This window comes from Doryrhamphus excisus, chromosome 7 (genome assembly GCF_030265055.1).
Source record: "Doryrhamphus excisus isolate RoL2022-K1 chromosome 7, RoL_Dexc_1.0, whole genome shotgun sequence".
In the NCBI taxonomy this organism is placed as follows: domain Eukaryota; kingdom Metazoa; phylum Chordata; class Actinopteri; order Syngnathiformes; family Syngnathidae; genus Doryrhamphus; species Doryrhamphus excisus.
Window position 1 is genome coordinate 862,335 of NC_080472.1, and position 26,202 is coordinate 888,536.

Genomic DNA, 26,202 nt, shown 5'->3' on the forward strand with positions numbered 1-26,202 from the left:
CACAACACAGTCCCTTTCTTGTTCTTTTGTTAGGACCCGGTGAGAACCAGAATGGGCAGGATTAAAGCATGCGAGACCCGACTTCCTTCTTAACCACAATTAGAAGTGGAAAGGAAAATACAAAGATTATTTAAGAAGAAGGGTGAAAATTGGGGCGCTGCAATGACGTCAGCCTCCTTCTGGGCTCTGGTTCCAACATTACAGCAGCACGTATTTATTGTTGTGATTCATACACTTTGCCCAGTCTTGTGTTTCATTATGAAAAGAAAATACAAAGATTATTTAAGAAGAAGGGTGAAAATGTTGAGGAAAAAAAAATACATCTGAGCAACGCATTCATTGGAGCGCTGCAATGACGTCAGCTTCCTTCTGGGCTCTGGTTCCAAGTATTTATTGTTGTGATTCATACACTTTGCCCAGTCTTGTGTTTCATTATAAAAAGAAAATACAAAGATTATTTAAGAAGAAGGGTGAAAATTTTGAGGGAAAAAAAATACCTTTTGTATGACATAATGCCGTAGCGTATAGCAATGCATCATATTTGGGGATTGTGTGTCATGGGATACCGCCACTAATTAAGGCCAGGGTATATGCTTTTTTTTCCACACGTGAAACTGTGCCGTATCTAGTCCCTAAACCAGGGGTGGGTAAATATTATCATATATTTAACACACACAATATTTTACGCTTATAATTTTCCTTTAATTATTCATCTAAATTTATTTAATGTCATTTAATTTTACATTTTGCCAGTTTGTATGTTAAAAGTTGAAATACTTGCATAGCAACTGGTGGGCCGCATTCAAACACTTGTTGTGCCGCATGTGGCCCCCGGGTCGCAGGTTGCTCACCCCTGCCCTAAACTATGTATCAAACAGCACAGAATGAAACAATACAACATAGTAACCCCTCGGTTCATTAGTTCCAGAAAACCTTCTAAATACGGGATTTGATGTTATTAGAGCCCTCTAGACATGATATAACACCCCTATAGTGAATATCGTAGACACAATATGAGCAAATAAGACCTATAAGGCATAGACAAGCTGTAGACCGCTACGGGAGTTCCAGAAAACCTTCTAAATACGAGATTTGATGTTATTAGAGCCCTCTAGACATGATATAACAGCCCTATAATGAACTTTACACTCCTTTTACCCGATATCGTAGACGCAATATGAACAAATAAGACCTATAAGGCATAGACAAGCTGTAGATCGCTACGGGAGTTCCAGAAAACCTTCTAAATACGAGATTTGATGTTATTAGAGCCCTCTAGACATGATATAACACCCCTATAGTGAATATCGTAGACACAATATGAGCAAATAAGACCTATAAGGCATAGACAAGGTGTAGACCGCTACGGGAGTTCCAGAAAACCTTCTAAATACGGGATTCAATGTTATTAGAGCCTTCTAGACATGATATAACACCCCTATAGTGAATATCGTAGACACAATATGAGCAAATAACACCTATAAAGCATAGACAAGCTGTAGACCGCTACGGGAGTTCCAGAAAACCTTCTAAATACACGATTCAATGTTATTAGAGCCTTCTAGACATGATATAACACCCCTATAGTGAACTTTACACTCCTTCTACCCAATATCGTAGACGCAATATGAGCAAATAAGACCTATAAGGCATAGACAAGCTGTAGACCGCTACGGGAAGGGGTACTTTGAGTAACGAGAAACTGAGCCCGTTGCTGCCTTCCAAAAAAGAGCATGCCCACGCAAGTTTTCCCATGTTTTCGTTCGTATTTACAGGTCAAATAAACCGCTCTTTAGACGTTCCAAAGAGCGGCTGGGGGTCCCGACGAGAGCTCGCTGGAGTCGGTTTTGAACTGGCGTCATGACAAGACAACAAAAACACGCAGGCTTCAAAAAAAAAAAAAAAACATAAGGGCAAGCGGGACATGATTTTAATGTTAGCCCATTAAAATCACGTCATTTGCTAAGTCTTCCGCGGCATCATTACGTTGGCCAGGATGTATAAAAACGAAGCTATTTTTATGCCGCCCCGTGTGATCCTCCGGAGGAGCAGCTTAGCATGCGCCCCCCCCCCACACACAGCCCCCGCCCCCACCTTACCCAACCCCCCCCGATTTGCTGCGTTTGCAAATGTTTCTGTGACAATAACCCTCACGCCTGCTTTGTGCATATCACCAGCGTCCCATAGAGGCCGGGTTTCGATCCCCGCAATGAAAGGATGAATGACAAGTGACATTGACGGACAGGTCGGTCGACACGTGACATGACGTGACGAGCCTCGTCCTGCCCCCATTTGTCACTTTTCGGTGAAAGCAAAAGCAGACAAGAGCACAGAAAAGTACAAAATCTACAAAAGTTGTATCCATGTATTTACAGCTGATTTATTGCACGGTTTATTGCACAGTTTATATTATGGGATATCTTTCCTACACACACTTTGCATGTATCATCCTGGGTCCTCTACAATAACAATATTTTGTTGATGTTTGCTAAATACAAGGATGAAGAGTCTTGAACCAGTCATGATGTGCTATACATATCACTATATTGACGGTTGCTATGGTAACCATTATGTCATTGTATGCTCATATTACCTCGTACTTCGGTACGTGACTTAAAATTAAAATTAAAATTAAAATTAAAATTAAAATTAAAATTAAAATTAAAATTAAAATTAAAATTAAAATTAAAATTAAAATTAAAATTAAAATTAAAATTAAAATTTTAAATTAAATTAAGATAAGATAAGATAAGATAAGATAAGATAAGATAAGATAAGATAAAAATAAAAATTACATTTATAGTCATTTTAGTTTTATTTATTTCTAATTATTTGGTGTACTTAAGTCAATTTTTTTGTAATTTTTTTCAAATAATTTTAAACACTTAAATTTAAGTCATTTTAATTTAATTTATTTCTAATTATGTTTTTACACTTCTGCAGAAGTCACTTTTATTTTTATTTGTATTTATTTGTAATTATTTTTACACTTCTATTTTATTTTTTTACACCTTTTGAAAGTCATTTTCATTTGTTTTTAAGTGTTTTTATGTTTTACACTTTTATTGAAGTTATGTCTACTTGTAAATTATTGTAATATTTTTTTAACCTGTCCTTGTTCATTTTTTTTAACACTTAAATTTAAGTCATTTTAATTTAATTCATTTCTAATTATGTTTTTACACTTATGCAGAAGTCACTTTTATTTTTATTTGTATTTATTTGTAATTTTTTTTAGACTTCTATTTTATTTTTGTTTCCACCTTTTTAAAGTCATTTTCATTTGTTTTTAAGTGTATTTATGTTTTACACTTTTATTGAAGTTATGTCTACTTTTGTAATATTATTTTAACTTTTTTTACACTTTTTTTGACATCATTGATATTTTTTTGTTATTTTTACTTTTCTTTAAGTGATTTTTATTTGTATTTATTTGTATCTATTTTCTACACTTAAGTCATTTTTATTTGTGCATTATTTATGATAATTTTTACACCTTTATTTAAAGCATTTTAGTTGTATTCATTTGTAATTATTTTTCAGATCTTTATTTAAGTCGTTTTTATTTGTGTTGTTTGAAATGATTGATTATTATTTAGTAATATTCCACGCTAATATACAGTATACATATGAAGTTTTATAAACATGTTTAACCTGCAAGGCATGCTGGGAAGCACAGGAAGTCAGTATGGAAGTAAGTTAGTATAAAATAGCATTGTTTAGCGTGTACGTTAGTATGTTAGCGATTACTGGGGTGCAGTTGCACGGCGAGTGAGGGAAGCGTTGGCTTTTATGGCCTCCTATTGGTTGGCGTTAAGAATGATGGCATCCGCAGTCAACTTCACCAGACTTGCTCTTTAGAAGGCAATTTTATGGTAATGAAACGTAAAAAAGGGACACATCTGCTCCCATAAAAGCCTGGCCAACTGATTCAAACCAGACAAACCAGTGAATGAATGCCAGCTGCTTCCGATTGGTGCAACCATGGCTGCCGGGCGCCGGGCGCCGGGCGGCCATGGTTGGCTTTGTAGTGGGTTGACGCCATCCAATAATAATAGCTCCCAAAAGCCACTTGTCTCCTTAAGTGTCAACTTGTTTTTTTCACCTTCATGAAATCGTGGGCTTGTGCAAAAACACAACAGGGGTGAGACTTTTTTTTGGAGGGTTTATCACGACTAAAGAATGGGTGCCTAAAGTATGGGCCGGGGGCCATTTGTGGCACGTGACTGGTTTTTTTTTTTTTTTTTGATCCGTGGCACATCATAGTTATAGAAATAAACAAGAAAACTAATAAAAACAATAACAATGGAAAAATGAAAAAAGTAAAAAAAAATTAGTTAATTAATTAATCAATAAATTAATTAGAAATTATTATAGCATAAAAACATATAATAAATGATATATTTGATAAATAAAGTAAAAAATGAGGACGTGAAATTAGTCAATAAGTGGAAAAAAGTTGTAATCTTTGATTATCTTTGATTATAATGATTTATTAAAATAACCATTTTAAAATATGTATTTAAAAAACAATATTTTAAAAAACAAACCAAAATAAAATTTCCATTATAATTATTATATTCATTTAATAGAATTATTAACAATTATAAACATTTTAAGAAAATTTAATTGTTATAACATTATGAAATAATAAATTAATTACAAATTATTATAGCATAAAACATATAATAAATTATACATTTGATAAATAAAGTAAAAAATGAGGATGTGAAATTAGTCATAATAATGAGTGTAAAAAAGTTGTAATCTTACTAGGAAAAAAAACAGTAATTTTCACAATAATAAAATTGTAATAGTGGTTTTAGAAGAATAAAGTTGAGATATTAAAGGATTTTTTTTATCGAAATGTGAAAAAACTTTTAGAAACATAAATTTAAATATGAAAGGAAATCATTTATAAACATTTCAATTGCATAAAGTTATGCAAAAATGTAGTTTTAGAAGCATAAAGTTGAAATAGAAAATTATTACTATTTTAAAATATATATATATATTTTTTTTTTTTGAGAAAAAAACAAACAAATACATTTTTGGAGAAATACCGACAGAATATCAAAGCACCGTTACCAGTTACCCATCCCTGGCGGTTACACGGTATTCCATTTCTTGTTTTTGGTCAGATTCAGAGCGACGCCGTCTCAGATGAGAGGATATGATTCACGCAGCCAGAAAAAGTCTATCAGCTTGACGGTGCAGGCAGAGCATGGAGTGGCTGCAGGGCAGGATTGTCCTGTCAGCAGCGCACTGAATGCCTGATTCAGCTGCTGGTGTCACTGCAGTCGAATCCAGGATGGATGTGGTGCCGTGTTGCCTTCAGTGGCCCTCTGCTCCGTGCTTCCAAACGCTCCCTGCTTCCAAAAGTGTCCATCGTGACAACAGTATCATTGCATCATGTCATTAAAAAAAAAGCTATCACTGATGTGATTTGGGGCTGCACGGTGGGGAAGTGGTTAGCGCACAGACCTCACGGCTACGAGACCCGAGTTCAATTCCACCCTGTGTGGAGTTTGCATGTTCTCCCCGTGCATGCGTGATTTTTTTTTTTTTCCGGGTACTCCGGTTTCCTCCCTCATTCCAAAAACACGCTAGGTTAATTAGCGACTATGAATGTGAGTGTGAATGGTTGTTTGTCTATATGTGCCCTGTGATTGGCTGGATCGCCCGAAGACAGCTGGGATAGGCTCCAGCACCCCCCTCCCGCGACCCTTGTGAGTATAAGCAGTAGAAAATTAATGAATTAATATTTTTGATGACATCCGTTGTTAGCTAGCTCATATTAACTTATTATATATATATATATATATATATATATATATATATATATATATATAAGTGAAACATTAGATTATCTTTAAAAAAATTGTAATATTATGGGAAATTGTAATTTTTGGAAAATTAAGTTGGGGGGGGGATAAAGTTGGAATATTATGCGAATAAAATGAAAATAATATAAGAATGCATGTTCTTATATTAGCGACTCCAAATTGTCCATAGGTATGAATGTGAGTGTGTATGGTTGTTTGACTATATGTGCCCTGTGATTGGCCACGGCGTATGCCGCCTCTCGCCCAAAAATTTGTTTTTTGTTTAATATTTCAACTTTACACGACTACATTTTTTTTTCTTTTAACATTACAACTTTATTTGTTGTTTTGTTAGTTAATATTATGACTTGAAATTTTTTTTTCTTTAATATTTCAACTTTACACTACTACATTTTTTTTTCCTTTTAACATTACAACTTTATTTGTTGTTTTGTTAGTTAATATTATGACTTGAATTTTTTTTTTCTTTAATATTTCAACTTTACACTACTACATTTTTTTTTCCTTTTAACATTACAACTTTATTTGTTGTTTTGTTAGTTAATATTATGACTTGAAAAACGTGTTTTTTCTTAAATATTTCAATTCACACTATTATTTTTTTTTCTTTTAACATTACAACTTTATTTGTTGTTTTGTTAGTTAATATTATGACTTTAAAAATGTGTTTTTTCTTTAATATTTCAATTTACACTACTCATTTTTTTTAACATTACAACTATAATTAATAAATTATGACCTTTTATGACCTTTTTCCTTTCTTTTGACTTTATTCTTGGAAAAGTACTGCTGAGTTTTCCATTTTTTGTCTGCGTTTTTTTTTTTTTTTTCAATTTATTTTTTACTTTTCAGAATGAGTTGCAGGCCAATAAAAAAAAAGCCTAGGTGCTGAATTAATGCTCAGAGTGAGAGTTCCTTTTCTCAACGAGAACTACCCTTCATATCGGTATCGGTACATGCAAAGATCAGACTGACAAGGTAAATAGAAGGCAGACCACAACGCCATCTGCAAAAAAAAATTATCCTCCGCTGAGATTCCCCGCCTGACCTCATCTGTCAGTCTGTCCATCATCATGACAAACAAGAAGCGTCTCATTGTCATCGCTGTCCTTCCGCTCGAGTCTAACGTGCTTTTCTGTCACTCCAGACGTTCTCACGCGACGCCCAACCGTATTGTCAGCCGCAACGTAACTCGTGCGTTTGTCTTCTGATGCAAGTATGCATGATATGAAGATATGAAGATATGAAGATATGAAGATGTGCTGCACCACAGCAGGGACCGTGTCTCACATTTCAGAGTCCATTTTATTATTGTCAAGGGCCAGTAGAACATCATTAAAGTTAGTGTAGTGGGCAGTATGGATTTACTGTCCACACACACACACACACACACACACACACATAGCCGGTATCGTTTAAATCAGTGCTTCTCACCCGGTTAGGGGGCGGGACCCAGCATTCATTCCCAAAATGATTTATATTATATATATTCATTCATTCATTTTCTACTGCTTATCCTCACAAAGGTGCTGGAGCCTATCCCGGCTGTCTTTGGGCAAGCCAATCACAGGGCACATACGTATAGACAAACAACCATTCACACTCACATTCATACCTATGGACAATTTGGAGTCGCTAATTAACCTAGCATGTTTTTTTTTTTGAATATGGGAGGAAAACCGGAGTACCCGGAAAAAAAAACCCACGCATGCACGGTGGAGAACACGCAAACTCCACACAGAGATGGCCCGAGGGTGGAATCGAACCCTGGTAGCCTAGCTGTGTGGCCTGCGCGCTAACATTGTTAGAACCCTGAAGACAACCCAGAAGAAGCAAAAAATGTACCACTTCCACACTAAATGAGAGGAAAACCTTTTGCACTCGATCTCATGTCATGCAATGTTCGTCTTAGCTAATGTAGGGGGGGTGCACCCTGGACTGGTGGCCAGCCAATCACAGGGCACATATAGACAAACAACCATTCACACTCACATTCATACCTATGGACAATTTGGAGTCGCTAATTAACCTAGCATGTTTTTTTTGGAATGTGGGAGGAAAACCGGAGTACCCGGAAAAAAAACCCACGCATGCAAACTCCACACAGAGATGGCCGAGGGTGGAATCGAACCCTGGTCTTCCTAGCTGTGTAGCCTGCGCGCTAACATTATTAGAACCCTGAAGACATGAAATAACACTCCAAAAAGTCACTTTTACACTATTATTCTTTGTTTACATCACATTGCGCAGGCAACAGGATCAACACTGCTAGCAGAGCCACCTACTAAGCTAACCAGTTAGCCTGCAAATAACTTATTTTAAGATGAAAAAGTCTTTCAAAAGAAGCAAAAAATTTACCACGTCCACACTAAATGAGAGGATAACCTTTTGCACTCGATCTCATGTCATGCAATGTTTGTCTTAGCTAATGTAGGGGGGGTACACCCTGGACTGGTGGCCAGCCAATCACAGGGCACATATAGACAAACAACCATTCACACTCACATTCATACCTATGGACAATTTGGAGTCGCTAATTAACCTAGCATGTTTTTTTTGGAATGTGGGAAGAAAACCGGAGTACCCGGAAAAAAAACCCACGCATGCACGATGGAGAACATGCAAACTCTACACAGAGATGGCCGAGGGTGGAATCGAACCCTGGTAGCCTAGCTGTGTGGCCTGCGCGCTAACATTATTAGAACCCTGAAGACAACCCAGAAGAAGCAAAAAATGTACCACTTCCACACTAAATGAGAGGATAACCTTTTGCACTCGATCTCATGTCATGCAATGTTTGTCTTAGCTAATGTAGGGGGGGTACACCCTGGACTGGTCGCCAGCCAATCACAGGGCACATATAGACAAACAACCATTCACACTCACATTCATACCTATGGACAATTTGGAGTGGCCAATTAACCTAGCATGTTTTTTTTGGAATGTGGGAGGAAACCGGAGAAAACCCACGCATGCACAGGGAGAACATGCAAACTCCACACAGAGATGGCCGAGGTGCAATCGAACCCTGGTTTCCTAGCTGTGAGGTCTGCGCGCTAACCACTCGACTGCCGTGTCGCCCCAGAAAAAATAATTATTAATACAAAAAAAATAATAAAAATATAATAAAATAATAAAAAATATATATAAGTAAATAATAGTAACATTATGAAAATAAAATTTACCATGATTATTTTAAAATAAATATTTCAGAAATATTTTGGGAAAAAAAAATAGCAAAAACGGCTAACCACTAGACCGCAGGGCACCTAAAATGCAACACCGCCACCAGTGTAAAGAAAGGCGCAAAAGGGTGGCGGACATGCCACGCCCCCCCACCCCCCACCCCCAGGGAGCAGCGGTCATCATGCTGTTGTTCCGCTGTTTCCATGGCAACGTCGCCGAGGTGCGGCCGATAACATAGAGTGTACGAGGTGGGGGGAGGGTTTAGGAAGGAGAAGAAGCAGGTGGTGGGTGGAGAAAAGAGGGAGTACAGTCGGATGCCGGATGTTGGAGAGTCGGGGGGGTCGGATCGTGGGTGTGTGGGGGGGGGGGGGGGTGTTGCTGTTGTTTAAATATCGGGAATCCAACGAGACCAAACACTCTTGAGCTGGTGTAAGAAAAAAAGGGAGATGCAGTGTGGAATGGTTCCTTCATCCACTGTGCCCACGCTCACCTGCTGCTTGACGCAGTACGGCGAACGCTAGACGTGGATACTCGCAGTACATGAATACCTCAACACACACACACACACACATTCTGTTCACCAGCCAGTTAAGGTTACTTCAAGGTTACAGTAAAAAACATGCTTCACAAGCATTTTGCTACACGGACTTCAGATTTGGAGCCAACGTTCTTTGTGGAGATTTCATCCAAACGTCCGCAGCAGGAAACGTTACTTTGTTTACTTCCTTTACTTCCTTTACTTCCTTTACTTCCTTTACTTCCTTTACTTCCTTTACTTCCTTTACTTCCTTTACTTCCTTTACTTCCTTTACTTCCTTTACTTCCTTTACTTCCTTTACTTCCTTTACTTCCCAGACATTTGATGGCGTTCTGGAACATTCCTTTCTTTGCTCCCGAGCTGGAAATGAGGCAGGACCAGCAGAAAGCCTGATAACGTCCAGCATGCTGAATTTTCATGAAGGTTGTAAAAAAAAAAAAAACCCTTCATGTACAAGTACAAGTACTGTAGTACAGATGTGTCCTGGTAAAATATGATTTAACAATACAATTAAAAAAACAGCATTTTACATTTTTTTGCATTTTATATATATGTGTGTGTGTGTGTGTATACATATATACATGTATAAATATATATACACACATTTATATATATATGTGCGTGTATATACATGTATGTGTGTATATATATACATATAAATGTGTATATAGTGTGTATATATATATATATATATATATATATATATATATATATATATATATATATATATATACATATAAATGTGTGTATATATACATGTATGTGTGTGTATATATATATATATATATATATATATATATATATATATATATAAATGCATGTATATATACATATAAATGTGTGTATATATACATAGTACATATAAATGAATGTATGTATGTGTATATATATACATGTGTGTGTGTATATATATATATATACACACACACACATTCATATATATATATATATATATATATATATATATGAATGTGTGTGTGTATATATACATATAAGTGTGTGTGTATATACATGTGTATATATATATGTGTATATTTACACACATTTATATATATATATATATATATATATATATATATATATATATATATATATATATATATATATATGAATGTGTGTGTATATATATGAATGTATGTATATATATACACACACACATTTATGTGTGTGTATATACATATATAGTACACATATATACATATAAATGTATGTATATATACACGCAATTATATATACATATATACACACATTTATATGTATATATGTATATATACACATATATAAATGTGTGTGTATATATGTATATATATATATAATTCATGTTCTACCGCTTATCCTCACAAGGGTCACGAGGGGTGCTGGAGCCTATCCCAGCTGTCTTCGGGCGAGCCAGCCAATCACAGGACACATATAGACAAACAACCATTCACACTCACATTCATACCTATGGACAATTTGGAGTCGCTAATTAACCTAGCATGTTTTTTTTTGGAATGTGGGAGGAAACCGTAGAAAACAAGACGCGGGCGGCCATATTGTATGCTATACCTGGATATGTGTGTTTTGCCGCCATGTTGTTTCACGAGAACTGAAACAGACTCCAACCACGGCGGACGCTAATTGAGGTTCTTCTCTACAGTATTTAATTATTATAGTATAGGAGGTAAATGTAATGTAATCACAGTATTTATTGCAAATGTTTGTTTTGGTTTTTTTCTCAAAATATTATGACTTTAATCCCGTGAGTTTTGTTGTCAAAAGGAGACATTTTTTTTTTACGGAGGCTGCTTAAAAGCTTTTTCACAGGACGTTTTGAGCGAAGAAAGCATCGAAAAGAAGTCATCAAACTGCGTACGCGTGAAGCGTTTTTCATGACATCGCTTGTGTGTGTATGTGTGTGTGTGTGTGTGTGTGCGTTTGCGCGAGGCAACATCTGAAGCGGCGGAGATGGTACCTGCTTTTATCGGTGCAGCAGCTGATGGGAAATCATTAGAAATCCTGGCAAATGGCCAGTACGTGGTAACCACGGCAACCGCACTGCTCCATCCATCCATCCATCCATCCATCCATCTTGGCTGCGGTGATGTCGGAGAAATGGCTTGCTTTCAAAAAAACCCTCCCACTCTCTTTGATTGGCATCAGGCATGCATGAATAAGCAATGATCAACAACGATCTGGCCGCAAATCAAAAAGTCTTCACTCAGGTGTCACTGTGGTTTCGCAGGGATTTATTTGGATATTATACATGCGTAAATATGGCAAATATTATGTTTTTTTTTTTAAGTATTACACGCATATCTGGACACCAACATAAGCAGTTACTCGCAGCTTGGACTGGAGATATAATGGAATTGGTATTGGTGGATAACAATCTAAAAAAAAACATTGAGTTTCCCAGACTCATGGGTCGATGAAGACTCGAGTTTCACTGACTCACTATTGCTTGATAAAGACTCAAAATTCACAGATTCACGGTTTCTCAATAAAGACTCGAGTTTCACTGACTCACTGTTGCTCGATATAGACTCGAGTTTCACTGACTCACAGTTGGTCGATCAAGACTCGAGTTTCACTGACTCACAGTTGGTCGATCAAGACTCGAGTTTCACTGACTCACGGTTGGTCGATGAAGACTCGAGTTTCACTGACTCACGGTTGGTCGATCAAGACTCGAGTTTCACTGACTCACGGTTGGTTGATGAAGACTCGAGTTTCACTGACTCACTGTTGCTCGATATAGACTCGAGTTTCACTGACTCATGGTTGGTCGATCAAGACTCGAATTTCACTGACTCACTATTGCTTGATAAAGACTCAAGATTCACAGACTCACGGTTTATCAACAAGGACTCGAGTTTCACTGACTCACGGTTGGTCGATCAAAACTCGAGTTTCACTGACTCATGGTTGCTCAATATAGACCCGAGTTTCACTGACTCACGGTTTCTCAATAAAGACTCGAGTTTCACGGACTCACTGTTGCTTGACAAAGACTCAAGAGTCACCGACTCACTGTTGGTCGATCAAGACTCGAGTTTCACTGACTCGCTATTGCTTGATAAAGACTCAAAATTCACAGACTCACGGTTTCTCAATAAAGACTCGAGTCTCACTGACTCACTGTTGCTTGATAAAGATTCAAGAGTCACCGACTCACGGTAGGTCGATGAAGACTCGAGTTTCACTGACTCACGGTTGCTTGATAAAGACTCAAGATTCACAGACTCACAGTTTCTCAACAAGGACTCGAGTTTCACTGACTCACAGTTGGTCGATGAAGACTCGAGTTTCAGTGACTCACTCTTGCTTGAGAAAGATTCAAGAGTCACCGACTCACGGTAGGTCGATGAAGACTCGAGTTTCACTGACTCACGGTTGCTTGATAAAGACTCAAGATTCACAGACTCACAGTTTCTCAACAAGGACTCGAGTTTCACTGACTCACAGTTGGTCGATGAAGACTCGAGTTTCAGTGACTCACTCTTGCTTGAGAAAGACTCAAAATTCACAGACTCACGGTTTCTCAATAAAGACTCGAGTTTCATTGACTCACTGTTGCTTGATAAGGACTCAAGAGTCACCGACTCACTGTTGGTCGATCAAGACTCGAGTTTCACTGACTCACGGTTGCTCGATATAGACTCGAGTTTCACTGACTCACTGTTGCTCGATATAGACTCGAGTTTCACTGACTCACGGTTGGTCGATCAAAACTCGAGTTTCACTGACTCATGGTTGCTCAATATAGACCCGAGTTTCACTGACTCACGGTTTCTCAATAAAGACTCGAGTTTCACGGACTCACTGTTGCTTGACAAAGACTCAAGAGTCACCGACTCACTGTTGGTCGATCAAGACTCGAGTTTCACTGACTCGCTATTGCTTGATAAAGACTCAAAATTCACAGACTCACGGTTTCTCAATAAAGACTCGAGTCTCACTGACTCACTGTTGCTTGATAAAGACTCAAGAGTCACCGACTCACTGTTGGTCGATCAAGACTCGAGTTTCACTGACTCACAGTTGGTTGATGAAGACTCGAGTTTCACTGACTCACTATTGCTTGATAAAGACTCAAAATTCACAGACTCACGGTTTCTCAATAAAGACTCGAGTTTCACAGACTCACTGTTGCTTGACAAAGACTCAAGAGTCACCGACTCACTGTTGGTCGATCAAGACTCGAGTTTCACTGACTCACTGTTACTTGATAAAGACTCAAGTTTCACTGACTCACTGTTGCTTGATAAAGACGCAAGTTTCACTGACTCACGGTTACTCGATAAAGACTTGAGTTTCACTGACTCACTATTGCTTGATAAAGACTCAAAATTCACAGATTTACGGTTTCTCAATAAAGACTCGAGTTTCACTGACCCACAGTTGGTCGATGAAGACTCGAGTTTCACTGACTCACTGTGGCTTGACAAAGACTCAAGATTCGCAGACTCACGGTTTCTCAACAAGGACTCGAGTTTCACTGATTCACAGTTGGTCGATCAAGACTCGAGTTTCACTGACTCACGGTTGCTCGATATAGACTCGAGTTTCACTGACTCACGGTTGCTCGATCAAGACTCGAGTTTCACTGACTCGCTATTGCTTGATAAAGACTCAAAATTCACAGACTCACGGTTTCTCAATAAAGAGTAGAGTTTCATTGACTGACTGTTGCTTGATAAAGACTCAAGAGTCACTGACTCACTGTTGGTCGATGAAGACTCGAGTTTCACTGACTCACTGTTGCTTGATAAAGACTCAAGATTCACAGACTCACGGTTTCTCACCAAGGACTCAAGTTTCACTGACTCACGGGTGCTCGACAAAGATTTGAGTTTCCCAGACTCATGGGTGGATGAAGACTCGAGTTTCACTGACTCACGGGTGCTCGACTAAGATTTGAGTTTCCCAGACTTAATGGGTTGATGAAGACTCAAGTTTCACTGACTCACGGTTGCTCTGGTGCTTGCCGCACAAATCAATACTGACCCCTAGTGGTCAATGTAGAATACTACAGTTGCAATTTGAATTGTCTTCTTGGTGGAAGATGTTTGTTTTTTTTGTTAATGTCACCATTGTTAAAAAATATGTACAATTAGCTTAGGCCATATTAAACCACAAAACCGGCGTATCCCATCATTGGTGACCAATCCAGGGGGGTACCCCATCCCTCACCCAAAGTCAGCCATGTTTGTTTTCCTAAGCTTGTTCCCTGGTTACTTATTCCATGCAGTGTCGTACTTCTTGCAAATGAAGTGCAAGACGCTTTCAATACATTATCATGTTGTCAGTACTCCTCTGAGACTAAAAGCTTTTCTGCGGTGGAGACGCAAAAAAAAAAAAAAACAATTTACAGATGTCTCTTATAATCAAGGTCAGTGCGGCTTTGCCTAGATGTCATTTGTACGTCTAATCACGTTATTTGTGACCCCGGACTGACTTACAATTCCAAATAGAAAATAATGCAACCTTTTTAAATATGCTTGAATGGTTGATGCAGAGAAGGTTTTGGTGACTAATGCTGGTAAGGATTGCATGCTAATCCCGAGAGGAACATATAAATATATATATATATATATATATATATATATATATATATATATATATATATATATATATATATATCATATAAATGTTTCCCCAGCTATATGCTCAGCCGTGGTGTGGTTGTGATGTGTGAGTCATGAAGGGGTCTGGTCCTCAGATCTCGTCTACCCCCCCACCCCCCCCCCCCCTTCCTGCCAGAAATGCAGTCACTGACCTGACAAAGACAACCGTTCACTCACCCAGCCTGCAAGTTTCACTGACTCACGGTTACTTGATAAAGACTCGAGTTTCACTGACTCACGGTTACTTGATAAAGACTCGAGTTTCACTGACTCACGGTTACTTGATAAAGACTCGAGTTTCACTGACTCACGGTTACTTGATAAAGATTCGAGTTTCACTGACTCACGGTGACTTGATAAAGACTCGAGTTTCACTGACTCACGGTGACTTGATAAAGACTCGAGTTTCACTGACTCACGGTGACTTGATAAAGACTCGAGTTTCACTGACTCACGGTTACTTGATAAAGACTCGAGTTTCACCGATTCACAGGTGCATGACAAAGACTTGAGTTTCCCCGACCCATGGGTTGATAAAGACTCGAGTTTCACTGACTCACGGTTACTTGATAAAGACTCGAGTTTCACCGATTCACAGGTGCACGACAAAGACTTGAGTTTCCCCGACCCATGGGTTGATAAAGACTCGAGTTTCACTGACTCACGGTTACTTGATAAAGACTCGAGTTTCACCGATTCAACAGGTGCACGACAAAGAGTTGAGTGTCCCAGACTGATGGGTTGATGAAGACTCGAGTTTCACCGATTCACAGGTGCACGACAAAGACTTGAGTTTCCCAGACCCATGGGTTGATGAAGACTCGAGTTTTACTGACTCACGGTTACTTGATAAAGACTCAAGTTTTACCGATTCACAGGTGTTCAACAAAGAGATGAGTGTCCCAGACTGATGGGTTGATGAAGTTGATGAAGACTCGAGTTTCACTGACTCACGGTTGCTTGATAAGGACTCAAAATTCACCGACTCACGGTTTTCTTAATAAAGACTCGAGTTTCACTGACTAAGGTTGGTCGATCAAGACTCGAGTTTCACTGACTCACTGTTGCTTGATAAGGACTCAAGATTCACCGACTCATGGTTTTCTTAATAAAGACTCGAGTTTCACTGACTCACAGGTGCTCGACAAAGATTTGAGTTTCCAAGACTCATGGGTTGATGAAGACTCGAGTTTCACTGACTCACTGTTGCTTGATATAGACTCAAGAGTCACCGACTCACGGTTTCTCAATAAACACTCGAGTTTCACTAACTCACGCTTGCTGGATATGGACTCGAGTTTCACTGACTCACTGTTGCTTGATAAAGACTCGAGTTTCACTGACTCACGGTTGCTTGATATAGACTCGAATTTCACTGACTCACAGTTGGTCGATGAAGACTCGAGTTTCACTGACTCACAGTTGCTTGATAAAGACTCAAGATTCACAGACTCACGGTTTATCAACAAAGACTCGAGTTTCACTGACTCACAAGTGCTCGACAAAGATTTGAGTTTCCCAGACTCATGGGTTGATAAAGACTCGAGTTTCACTGACTCACGGTTGTTCGATATAGACTCGAGTTTCACTGACTCACAGTTGGTTGATGAAGACTCAAGATTCACAGACTCGCGGTTTTTCAATAAGGACTCGAGTTTCCCTGACTCACAGTTGGTCGATGAAGACTTGAGTTTCACTGACTCACTGTTGCTTGATAAAGACTCGAGATTCACCGACTTACGGTTTCTCAACAAAGACTCGAGTTTCACTGACTCGCAGTTGGTCGATCAAGACTCGAGTTTCACAGACTCACGAGTGCTCGACAAAGATTTGAGTTTTCCCAGACTCATGGGTTGATGAAGACTCGAGTTTCACTGACTCACGGTTGTTCGATATAGACTCGAGTTTCACTGACTCACAGTTGGTTGATGAAGACTCAAGATTCACAGACTCGCGGTTTTTCAATAAGGACTCGAGTTTCCCTGACTCACAGTTGGTCGATGAAGACTTGAGTTTCACTGACTCACTGTTGCTTGATAAAGACTCGAGATTCACCGACTTACGGTTTCTCAACAAAGACTCGAGTTTCACTGACTCGCAGTTGGTCTATCAAGACTCGAGTTTCACAGACTCACGAGTGCTCGACAAAGATTTGAGTTTTCCCAGACTCATGGGTTGATGAAGACTCGAGTTTCACTGACTCACGGTTGCTAGATATAGACTCAAGTTTCACTGACTCACAGTTGCTCGATATAGACTCGAGTTTCACTGACTCACTGTTGGTCGATGAAGACTCGAGTTTCACTGACTCACTGTTGCTTGATAAAGACTCAAGTTTCACCGACTCACGGTTTCTCAACAAAGACTCGAGTTTCACTGACTCGCAGTTGGTCGATGAAGACTCGAGTTTCACTGACTCACTGTTGCTTGATAAAGACTCAAGTTTCACCGACTCACGGTTTCTCAACAAAGACTCGAGTTTCACTGACTCACAGTTGTTCGATCAAGACACGAGTTTCACTGACTCACGAGTGTTCGACAAAGACTCAAGTTCCACTGACTCCCGAGTTGACACAGACTCGAGTTCCACTGACTCACGGGAACAAGTTGAGTGTAGCATCATCTGCCACGACTTCCTGTGTAGTTTCCCACAACAAATATGGCTGTAGGGCGACGAGTCCGGTCACATGACAAACGTAAGGAGGTGCAAAATAATTGACACCTTGCAGTAATTAATCCTCACAGTGTGTGAAATATGCAGAGCTATGGTAATGTGGACATTTGCAGTGATGAATATGTTTACATATATTTTACATACTGAGCAGTTCAATGACACTTTTCATCTGTCAAACTTCCACTCTTTTTTTTTCGGAGCGTATTAAAATGAAACATTTTGCTATTTGCTGTTTGCCCGTTCAGGGATGGGGGGGGGGGGGGGGGGGGGCGATGGATGGAAAGCATAAAAATATGATGGATTTTTTTTTATTTTCATGCTGAGAGAAGAAACAATAAATGTTGTCGAATGTCGGTGGTGTTTGCAGCAGCAAGGTTTATGTTGCAGGGAAACCTTGTCATAAAGGACTTGGCAAAAACTGAACTGAAAGGAACTGGACTCGTGTCACCTTGAAGTCAAAGTGCTTCTTCTTGAAGCCTTTTCAAAAAGTCTGAAACTAAGTCTTTCAACAACAAAAAAACTAAAATAAAAATTAAAATTAATTAAATTATATTAGGAAAGCAGGAAGTGAACAAATGAAGAGTCATTATGTGCTATATATATATTACTATATTGACAGGTACCATGATGTCATTGTATGGTCATATCACCTCGTACTTTGGTATGTGACAAAAAATAAAATAAATTTAAAAAAAAACTAAAATACAACTAAAATAAAATAAATTATATTAGGAAAGCAGGAAGTGAACAAATGAAGAGTCATTATGTGCTATATATATATATATTACGATATTGACAGGTACTCATGATGTCATTGTATGGTCATATCACCTCGTACTTTGGTATGTGACAAAAAATAAAATACATTTAAAAAAAACTAAAATAAAACTAAAATGAAATAAATTATATTAGGAAAGCAGGAAGTGAACAAATGTAACAATTACCCGAGGAATTTGCATGTTCTCCCCGTGCATGCATGGGTTTTCTCCGGGTACTCCTGTTTTCCTCCCACATTCCAAAAACATGCTAGGTTAATTAGCGACTCGAAATTGTCCATAGGTATGAATGTGAGTGTGAATGGTTGTTTGTCTATATGTGCCCTGTGATTGGCTGGCCACCAGTCCAGTCCCGGGCGTATCCCGCCTCTCGCCCGAAGACAGCTGGGATAGGCTCCAGCACCCCCTGCGACCCTCGTGAGGAAAATCGGTAGAAAATGAATGAATAAAACTAAAATAAAACTAAAATGATTAAATTAAATTAAATTGAAAAATAAAATAAAATAAAATAAAAGACAGCTGGGATAGGCTCCAGCTCCCCCGCGACCCTCGTGAGGAAAAGCGGTAGAAAATGAATAAATGAATGAATTAATGAATGAATAAATAAAACTAAAATAAAACTAAAATAAAACTAAAATGATTAAATTAAATTAAATTAAATTAAATTAAATTAAATTAAATTAAATTAAATTAAATTAAATTAAATTAAATTAAATTAAATTAAATTAAATTAAATTAAATTAAATTAAATTAAAAAATAAATAAAATAAATAAAATAAATAAAATAAATAAAATAAATAAAATAAATAAAATAAATAAAATAAAAGACAGCTGAGATAGGCTCCAGCACCCCCACGACCCTCATGAGGAAAAGCGGTAGAAAATGAATGAATGAATGAATGAAAATAAAACTAAAATGATGAAAATAAAAAATAAAATAAAATAAAATAAAATAAAATAAAATAAAATAAAATAAAATAAAATAAAATAAAATAAAATAAAATAAAATAAAATAAAATAAAATAAAATAAAATAAAATAAAATAAAATAAAATAAAATACAGCTGGTATAGACTCCAGCAATAACGATCTACATTTTTGCATGGAGGCCTAGTATCAACAACTGTCAGTCAACTGCTAAACCAAGTTCATCATTTAATAAGCCTAATAGATCTAAACCAATCTAAAAAATCTAAACTAAAACTAAAATCTCTTCCCATGCTGTTAACTACTCCCTTCGGAGAGCAGCACAAACTGGGTCTAACAAGGACAGAAAAACGCTGCATATCTGAGACTGTGTAGTTTAAACTTTTGAGCGGTAGTTCTAAATAAATTGACATTGACGACAACTGACTTGACTGACAGCAAAGCTGCGGAACTGTCATATAATAATAATAATAATAATAATAATAATAATAATATGTGTGTGATATCCCAAGACGGTCATATTAGTCCATATCGAGAACAGAGGTCGGACTATGAGGGTGATTGTTGTTGACAAACTCTCCTCCCAAATAAACAGACGAGGCTAAACGGACGAGACAAGACAGCCAAACACAACATGGAGGAAGATGCTAACCAACACTGACATACAAGCTGATTGGCTCCATGGAGAAACAAAAGGGAGCTGATGACATTTGCTTGTTTGTATTTTTTTTTTGTTATTTTAATCGAATGGCGGCAGTAATGCTTCCCTTGGGTCTGATCTAGCGTAGCGCTAAAATAAATCAGACTGTCAAATTAAATTGATCGGAATGCGTAAATTTCTCCGTCGGAAGAAGCATCTTCTCTCATAGACACTTCTGGTGCTTGTGTGTCTCACCCAACATTACTCATTACCTTGTGATGAGTGTAGAATGCTACATACGTAGCATCCATCATGTATTCGAATGTGTTTTCTGAATGCCTTAGATTTATATTTTTGGTCATTTATACAATTTTATGCTTTTAGTCAAAAAACTAGCGATTTTTTTTGTGCAGAAAAACGATAAACCGATATTGTCCAGCTCTCAATTTCCGATACCGATATGTGTAGACACTTCTGGTGCTTGTGTGTCTCAGCCAACATTACTCATTACCTCGTGATGAGTGTAGAATGCTACATACGTAGCATCCATCACGTCTTTGAATGTGTCTTATGAATGCCTTAGATTTATATTTTTGGTCATTTATATAATTTTATGCTTTTAGTCAAAATATTAGGGATTTTTTTTGTGCAGAAAACCGATAAACCGATATTGTCCAGCTCTCAATTTCCGATACTGATATGAGCCGATACTGATACCGATATGTGTAGACACTTCTGGTGCTTGTGTGTCTCACCCAATATTACTCATTACCTCGTGATGAGTGTAGAATGCTACATACGTAGCATCCATCACGTCTTTGAATGTGTCTTATGAATGCCTTAGATTTATATTTTTGGTCATTTATGCAATTTTATGCTTTTAGTCAAAAAAATATTAGGGATTTTTTTGTGCAGAAAACCGATATACCGATATATCGATATTGTCCAGCTCTCAATTTTTCGATTAATTGGTTAATAGGTTAATTGGCCACTCCAAATTGTCCATAGGTATGAATGTGAGTGTGAATGGTTGTTTATATTAAACCATTAAATTTATATGGTAAATTTAATGGTTTGTCTATATGTGCCCTGTGATTGGCTGGCAACCAGTCCACGGTGTACCCCGCCTCTCGCCCGAAGACAGTTGGGATAGGCTCCAGCTCCCTTGTGAGGAAAAAGTGGTAGAAAATGAATGAATGAATAAACTAAACTAAACTAAACTAAACTAAACTAAACTAAACTAAACTAAACTAAACTAAACTAAACTAAACTAAACTAAACTAAACTAAACTAAACTAAACTTAATTTAATTTAATTTAATTTAATTTAATTTAATTTAATTTAATTTAATTTAATTTAATTTAATTTAATTTAATTTAATTTAATTTAATTTAATTTAATTTAACTATAATAAATAATAAATAATAATTTTATAATAATAATTGTATAATAATAATTGTATAATAATAAATAATTGTATAATAATTGTATAATAATTGTATAATAATTGTATAATAATTGTATAATAATTGTATAATAATTGTATAATAATTGTATAATAATAAATAATTTATAATAATTGTATAATAATAAATAATTTTATAATAATTTAATAATAATAATTTGGCGTAGCGATACAATACAGGGAACATGGATTAGTCCATTACGTTGAATACTGTACAAAAATGACACAATAGTGTTTTTTTTTTATTTTCAACGCCAATCCTACAAAAACTGGTATGGCTATATCCATAACGGAATTATTGTTGTGTGAGGATTGTGCGACCTTGGCATGGCTCTCGACCTCCAGGAAGCTTATTGTTGTTGTTGATGCCGAATTTTTCCAACAATGTGTCGCTAGATTGAGCAGGTTGGTTATTTTGATATTTGTGTTTTGATGTATGATCCAATAAACCATGACATGAAAGTGGGCCCTGAATGCAGCATTCTTCCATATCGATCCCCCTCCTCCCAGTTCTTTCATATTCTTCATATTCTTCTTCTCAATTGGTTCTCACGCTCTTCTTCATGTGCTTTTGTCTCCAGGTTCTTCTCTCCGGGTTGATTGGCGTGGTTTCATGGAAGAGGCCGCTCTCGCTGGTGGTGAGTATCATCTCAACGCCCTCGCACAAACCGATTCATAAGAGGGTTACAACATCATAACATGTTATGGAGGCTTCCTTTGTGTTCAGTTTTTCTTTCAAAAGAAAATATATATATATATCTATATAAAACATATATCAAATATTAGCAAGATTGAATTTCATCTTTTCCTGTTTAAATTGATCCCAGGTGCGTTCTTTCAGGGCATGCTCAGATATGACGTAACACGCAGCTCCGGACGTTCTTCGCTTTTAAAAATGGAGGCCAGCAATCGGCACTGGACTGCTGCGGAAAGTTTGTTTATGATCCAAATTAAATTTCAAAACTGGATGAACTAAAAACTCAGTGAAGTCGGTATGACGTGATGTTGATGTTTACGTTTTACTGGGCATGCCCTATTGACTATTCTGGTTGATTATAGCGGCGCATGTAGACAAGAGATTGGAATATTCCTTGTTCCATTGTTTTTGGAATGGTAATGGTAATGGTAATGGTAATGGTAATGGTAATGGTAATGGTTTTATTTCATTTGAACATGCATCAGATTACAATTGAATGCATCCCATAATCAGTTCACAGTTCCACATGTCCAAAAAGGAGTAGGAAGAAGCAAAGCTTATTAAATCCTACCCCTCCATCTGGTACTTTTACAATCAGTAACTGTTACATTTGTTCACTTCCTGCTTTCTGAATATAGTTTAAGTTTTTTTTTTGTTTGTTTTTTGCTTTATTTTTTAATTTTATTTTTATTTTTACTACTATTTTTATTTTTTATTTATACTCTGCTTTCTTTCCAATTTTTAAAAAATTTTCAGTAATTCAAAAAAAATTTTAATTTTTAATTTAAAATATATATATTTTTTAATTAAAATGTTTTTTTTATTTTTTTTTATTTTTTTTCACGTACCGAAGTACGAGGTGATATGAGCATACAATACCATAATGGGTACCATAGTAACGGTCAATATAGTGATATATATATAGCACATCATGGTTCCATTTTTAGCTAATTGGTTATTTTTAGCCTTATGCATTATTTTAGCTGTTTGAAGATGAACTATATCAGCAAGTTGAAGTATTTGTGATTTTAGAAATAAGGACTTAGTATGTTCTCTGTAGGCGGCATTATGAATTATCCTTACTGGCCTTTTTTTTTTTTTGCAGGAAAGGAAAGTCATTCGGAAAGAGTAAAAACTCCTCATTTAAACGTGTCTAGTGACTATTATTTTGAAAGGAAAGGATCTCGGTTTTTATCTTCCTGGTATTTGAAGTGGAAATAAAAAAAAAAGTGCAGTTCAGCTTCAATCTTCTCATCCAACTCTATTTCATGCTCTCTTAATGCCATAAATAATCTCATCTCATTTCTGCAGCTTTACCACATTGTCTTCAACACCCCCCCCCCCCGTGCCCCCCCCCTACATCTCTCTCTCTGCAGATTGCCTGTCTCGCTCTCTTTAGTTCTATCACCCCCCACCCCCCTACACGGATCCTTTCACTTTGCATTTCTGCCTCCCTTCCCCCCACCTTCCTTTAGTCTTTGTGTGATTTGATTCATAGCAGCAGCTCTCGCAAACATATCCCATCATTTAAGTGGGTGCTGAGTAGGAAAATGGCCACACACGGCGTTGTTGCCGTGGCGCCGCTTTCGTCTCTCCCTCCCGAAAAAAAGCATGACCAATTTTCTGGAAAGTATCTCCTTTCATGCAGCAATGTCGGTCGGTGTCCTTCCGAGGATCTCACCGGGAATATCTGGCTTGGATTTTCACCATGTTGCCATGCAAATTCCCTGTCAATCAAGTCAGATTGACAACGGCCGCTACTTTGATATCCACAAATATTCCCTCCATGTTCATTCATTCATTCATTCATTTTCTATCGCTTTTTCCTCACGAGGGTCGCGGGGGGTGCTGGAGCCTATCCCAGCTGTCTTCGGGCGAGAGGCGGGGTACACCCTGGACTGGTCGCCAGCCAATCACAGGGCACATATAGACAAACAACCATTCACACTCACATTCATACCTATGGACAATTTGGAGTCGCTAATTAACCTAGCATGTTTTTGGAATGTGGGAGGAAACCGGAGTACCCGGAGAAAACCCACACATGCACGGGGAGAACATGCAAACTCCACACAGAGATGGCCGAGGGCGGGGACCGAACCCTGGTCTCCTAGCTGTGAGGTCTGCGCACTAACCACCAGACCGCCGTGCCGCCGTCCCTCCATGTTATGTTTACTTATTTAAATTCCCCGCAGCATGTGCTGTAAACAATGCATAATAGTAGTGTAAAGGTGACTATAGGGGTGTTATTTCCTGCCATCGGGGCTCTAATAATGTGAGATTTTTATTTTTATTTTTATTTTTATTTTTATTTTTATTTTTATTTTTATTTTTATTTTTATTTTTATTTTTATTTTTATTTTTATTTTTATTTTTATTTTTATTTTTATTTTCATTTTCATTTTTATTTTTATTTTTATTTTTATTTTTATTTTTATTTTTATAAAATGTTAATGTTAATGTTAATGTTAATGTTAATCTTAATCTTAATCTTAATCTTAATCTTAATCTTAATCTTAATTTTATTTTTGCAATCTTAATGTTTATATAGTCTTAATGCGAATGCTAATGCTAATTTTATGTTTATATTTATGTTTATGTTTATCTTAATGTTAATGTTAATGTTTATTTAATCTTAATGCTAATGCTAATCTTAATCTTAATGTTTATTTTTATGTTAATGTTAATGTTTATGTAATCTCAATGCTAATGCTAATGCTAATGATAATGTTAATGTTAATCTTAATCTTAATCTTAATCTTAATCTTAATCTTAATCTTAATCTTAATCTTAATCTTAATCTTAATCTTAATCTTAATCTTAATCTTAATGTTTATTTAATCTTAATGCTAATGCTAATCTTAATCTTAATGTTTATTTTTATGTTAATGTTAATCATAATGGTAATGTTTATGTAATCTTAATGCTAATGCTAATGTTTATTTTATGTTAATGATAATCTTAATGTTAATCTTAATGTTAATGTTTAATTAATCTTAATGCTAATGCTAATGTTAATGTTAATGTTAATGTTTATTTTTATTTTTATTTTTATTTTTATTTTTATTTTTATTTTTATTTTTATTTTTATTTTTATTTTTATTTTTATTTTTATTTTTATTTTTATTTTTATTTTTATTTTTATTTTTATTTTTATTTAATTATTATTATTAATTTCAAACTCAACGTAAGTTAATTTCTCTTTTAAAACACAGTCATGGTAATACATAGATTTTAATAATGACGTACCTTTGACTGCCCTAAAAGCAACACATGAAAATATGCTAAGAAGTGATCTCATCAAAAAAAAAAAAAAAAAAATGTCATAGACCCTCAGTATTTATTTGTGGACGGCATTTAGCTTTGATTACGACGTCGCGACATTTTCACAGGCACCAGTCACAGCGCCAGCATCTGTCTTCACTTAGACCTTTTATTTCTCTTGACATTTTCACAACTGACACCCACTTCAGTCACACTAATTACAAGGGAAGCAGGGTGTTGTCTATGCCAGTGGTGGGGGGGGGGCAGCGTCACCCCTTAATCACAAATATCTTCGACAGCTAAGCTTGTTAGCTTAATGCTAATTTGCAGTGAAGATTCATTCCACATATTATTTTCACGTAAAAGCAGCACAAACATTACATTTTAAGTGCACACAATAACACAAATGCCGCACAAACGAAAAAAAATTTCATCAAAACAACCATTTTTGTGTTGTTTATGTCGGTATAGTTATATAGATATTTGGGTATTTGTGTCAAAGTGAGAGTTGCTGGGTTCAACCAAAAAGTCACATTCATTTGTGCTGCGTTTGTGCAGTCAAAATGACCATTTTTGTTTTT

At 36.6% G+C, this 26,202-nt stretch overlaps 1 protein-coding gene across 2 annotated transcripts in view; it reads left to right on the top strand.

The window, feature by feature from the left end:
- fam189a1 (family with sequence similarity 189 member A1) overlaps positions 1-26,202 on the top strand; it is a 64,455-nt gene that overhangs the window by 9,365 nt on the left and 28,888 nt on the right. For both annotated transcript variants that reach the window (XM_058078751.1, XM_058078753.1), the window contains exon 2: positions 22,242-22,298. In XM_058078751.1, coding sequence (XP_057934734.1) covers positions 22,242-22,298 — 57 coding nt within the window. The remainder of the gene's footprint in view (positions 1-22,241; positions 22,299-26,202) is intronic.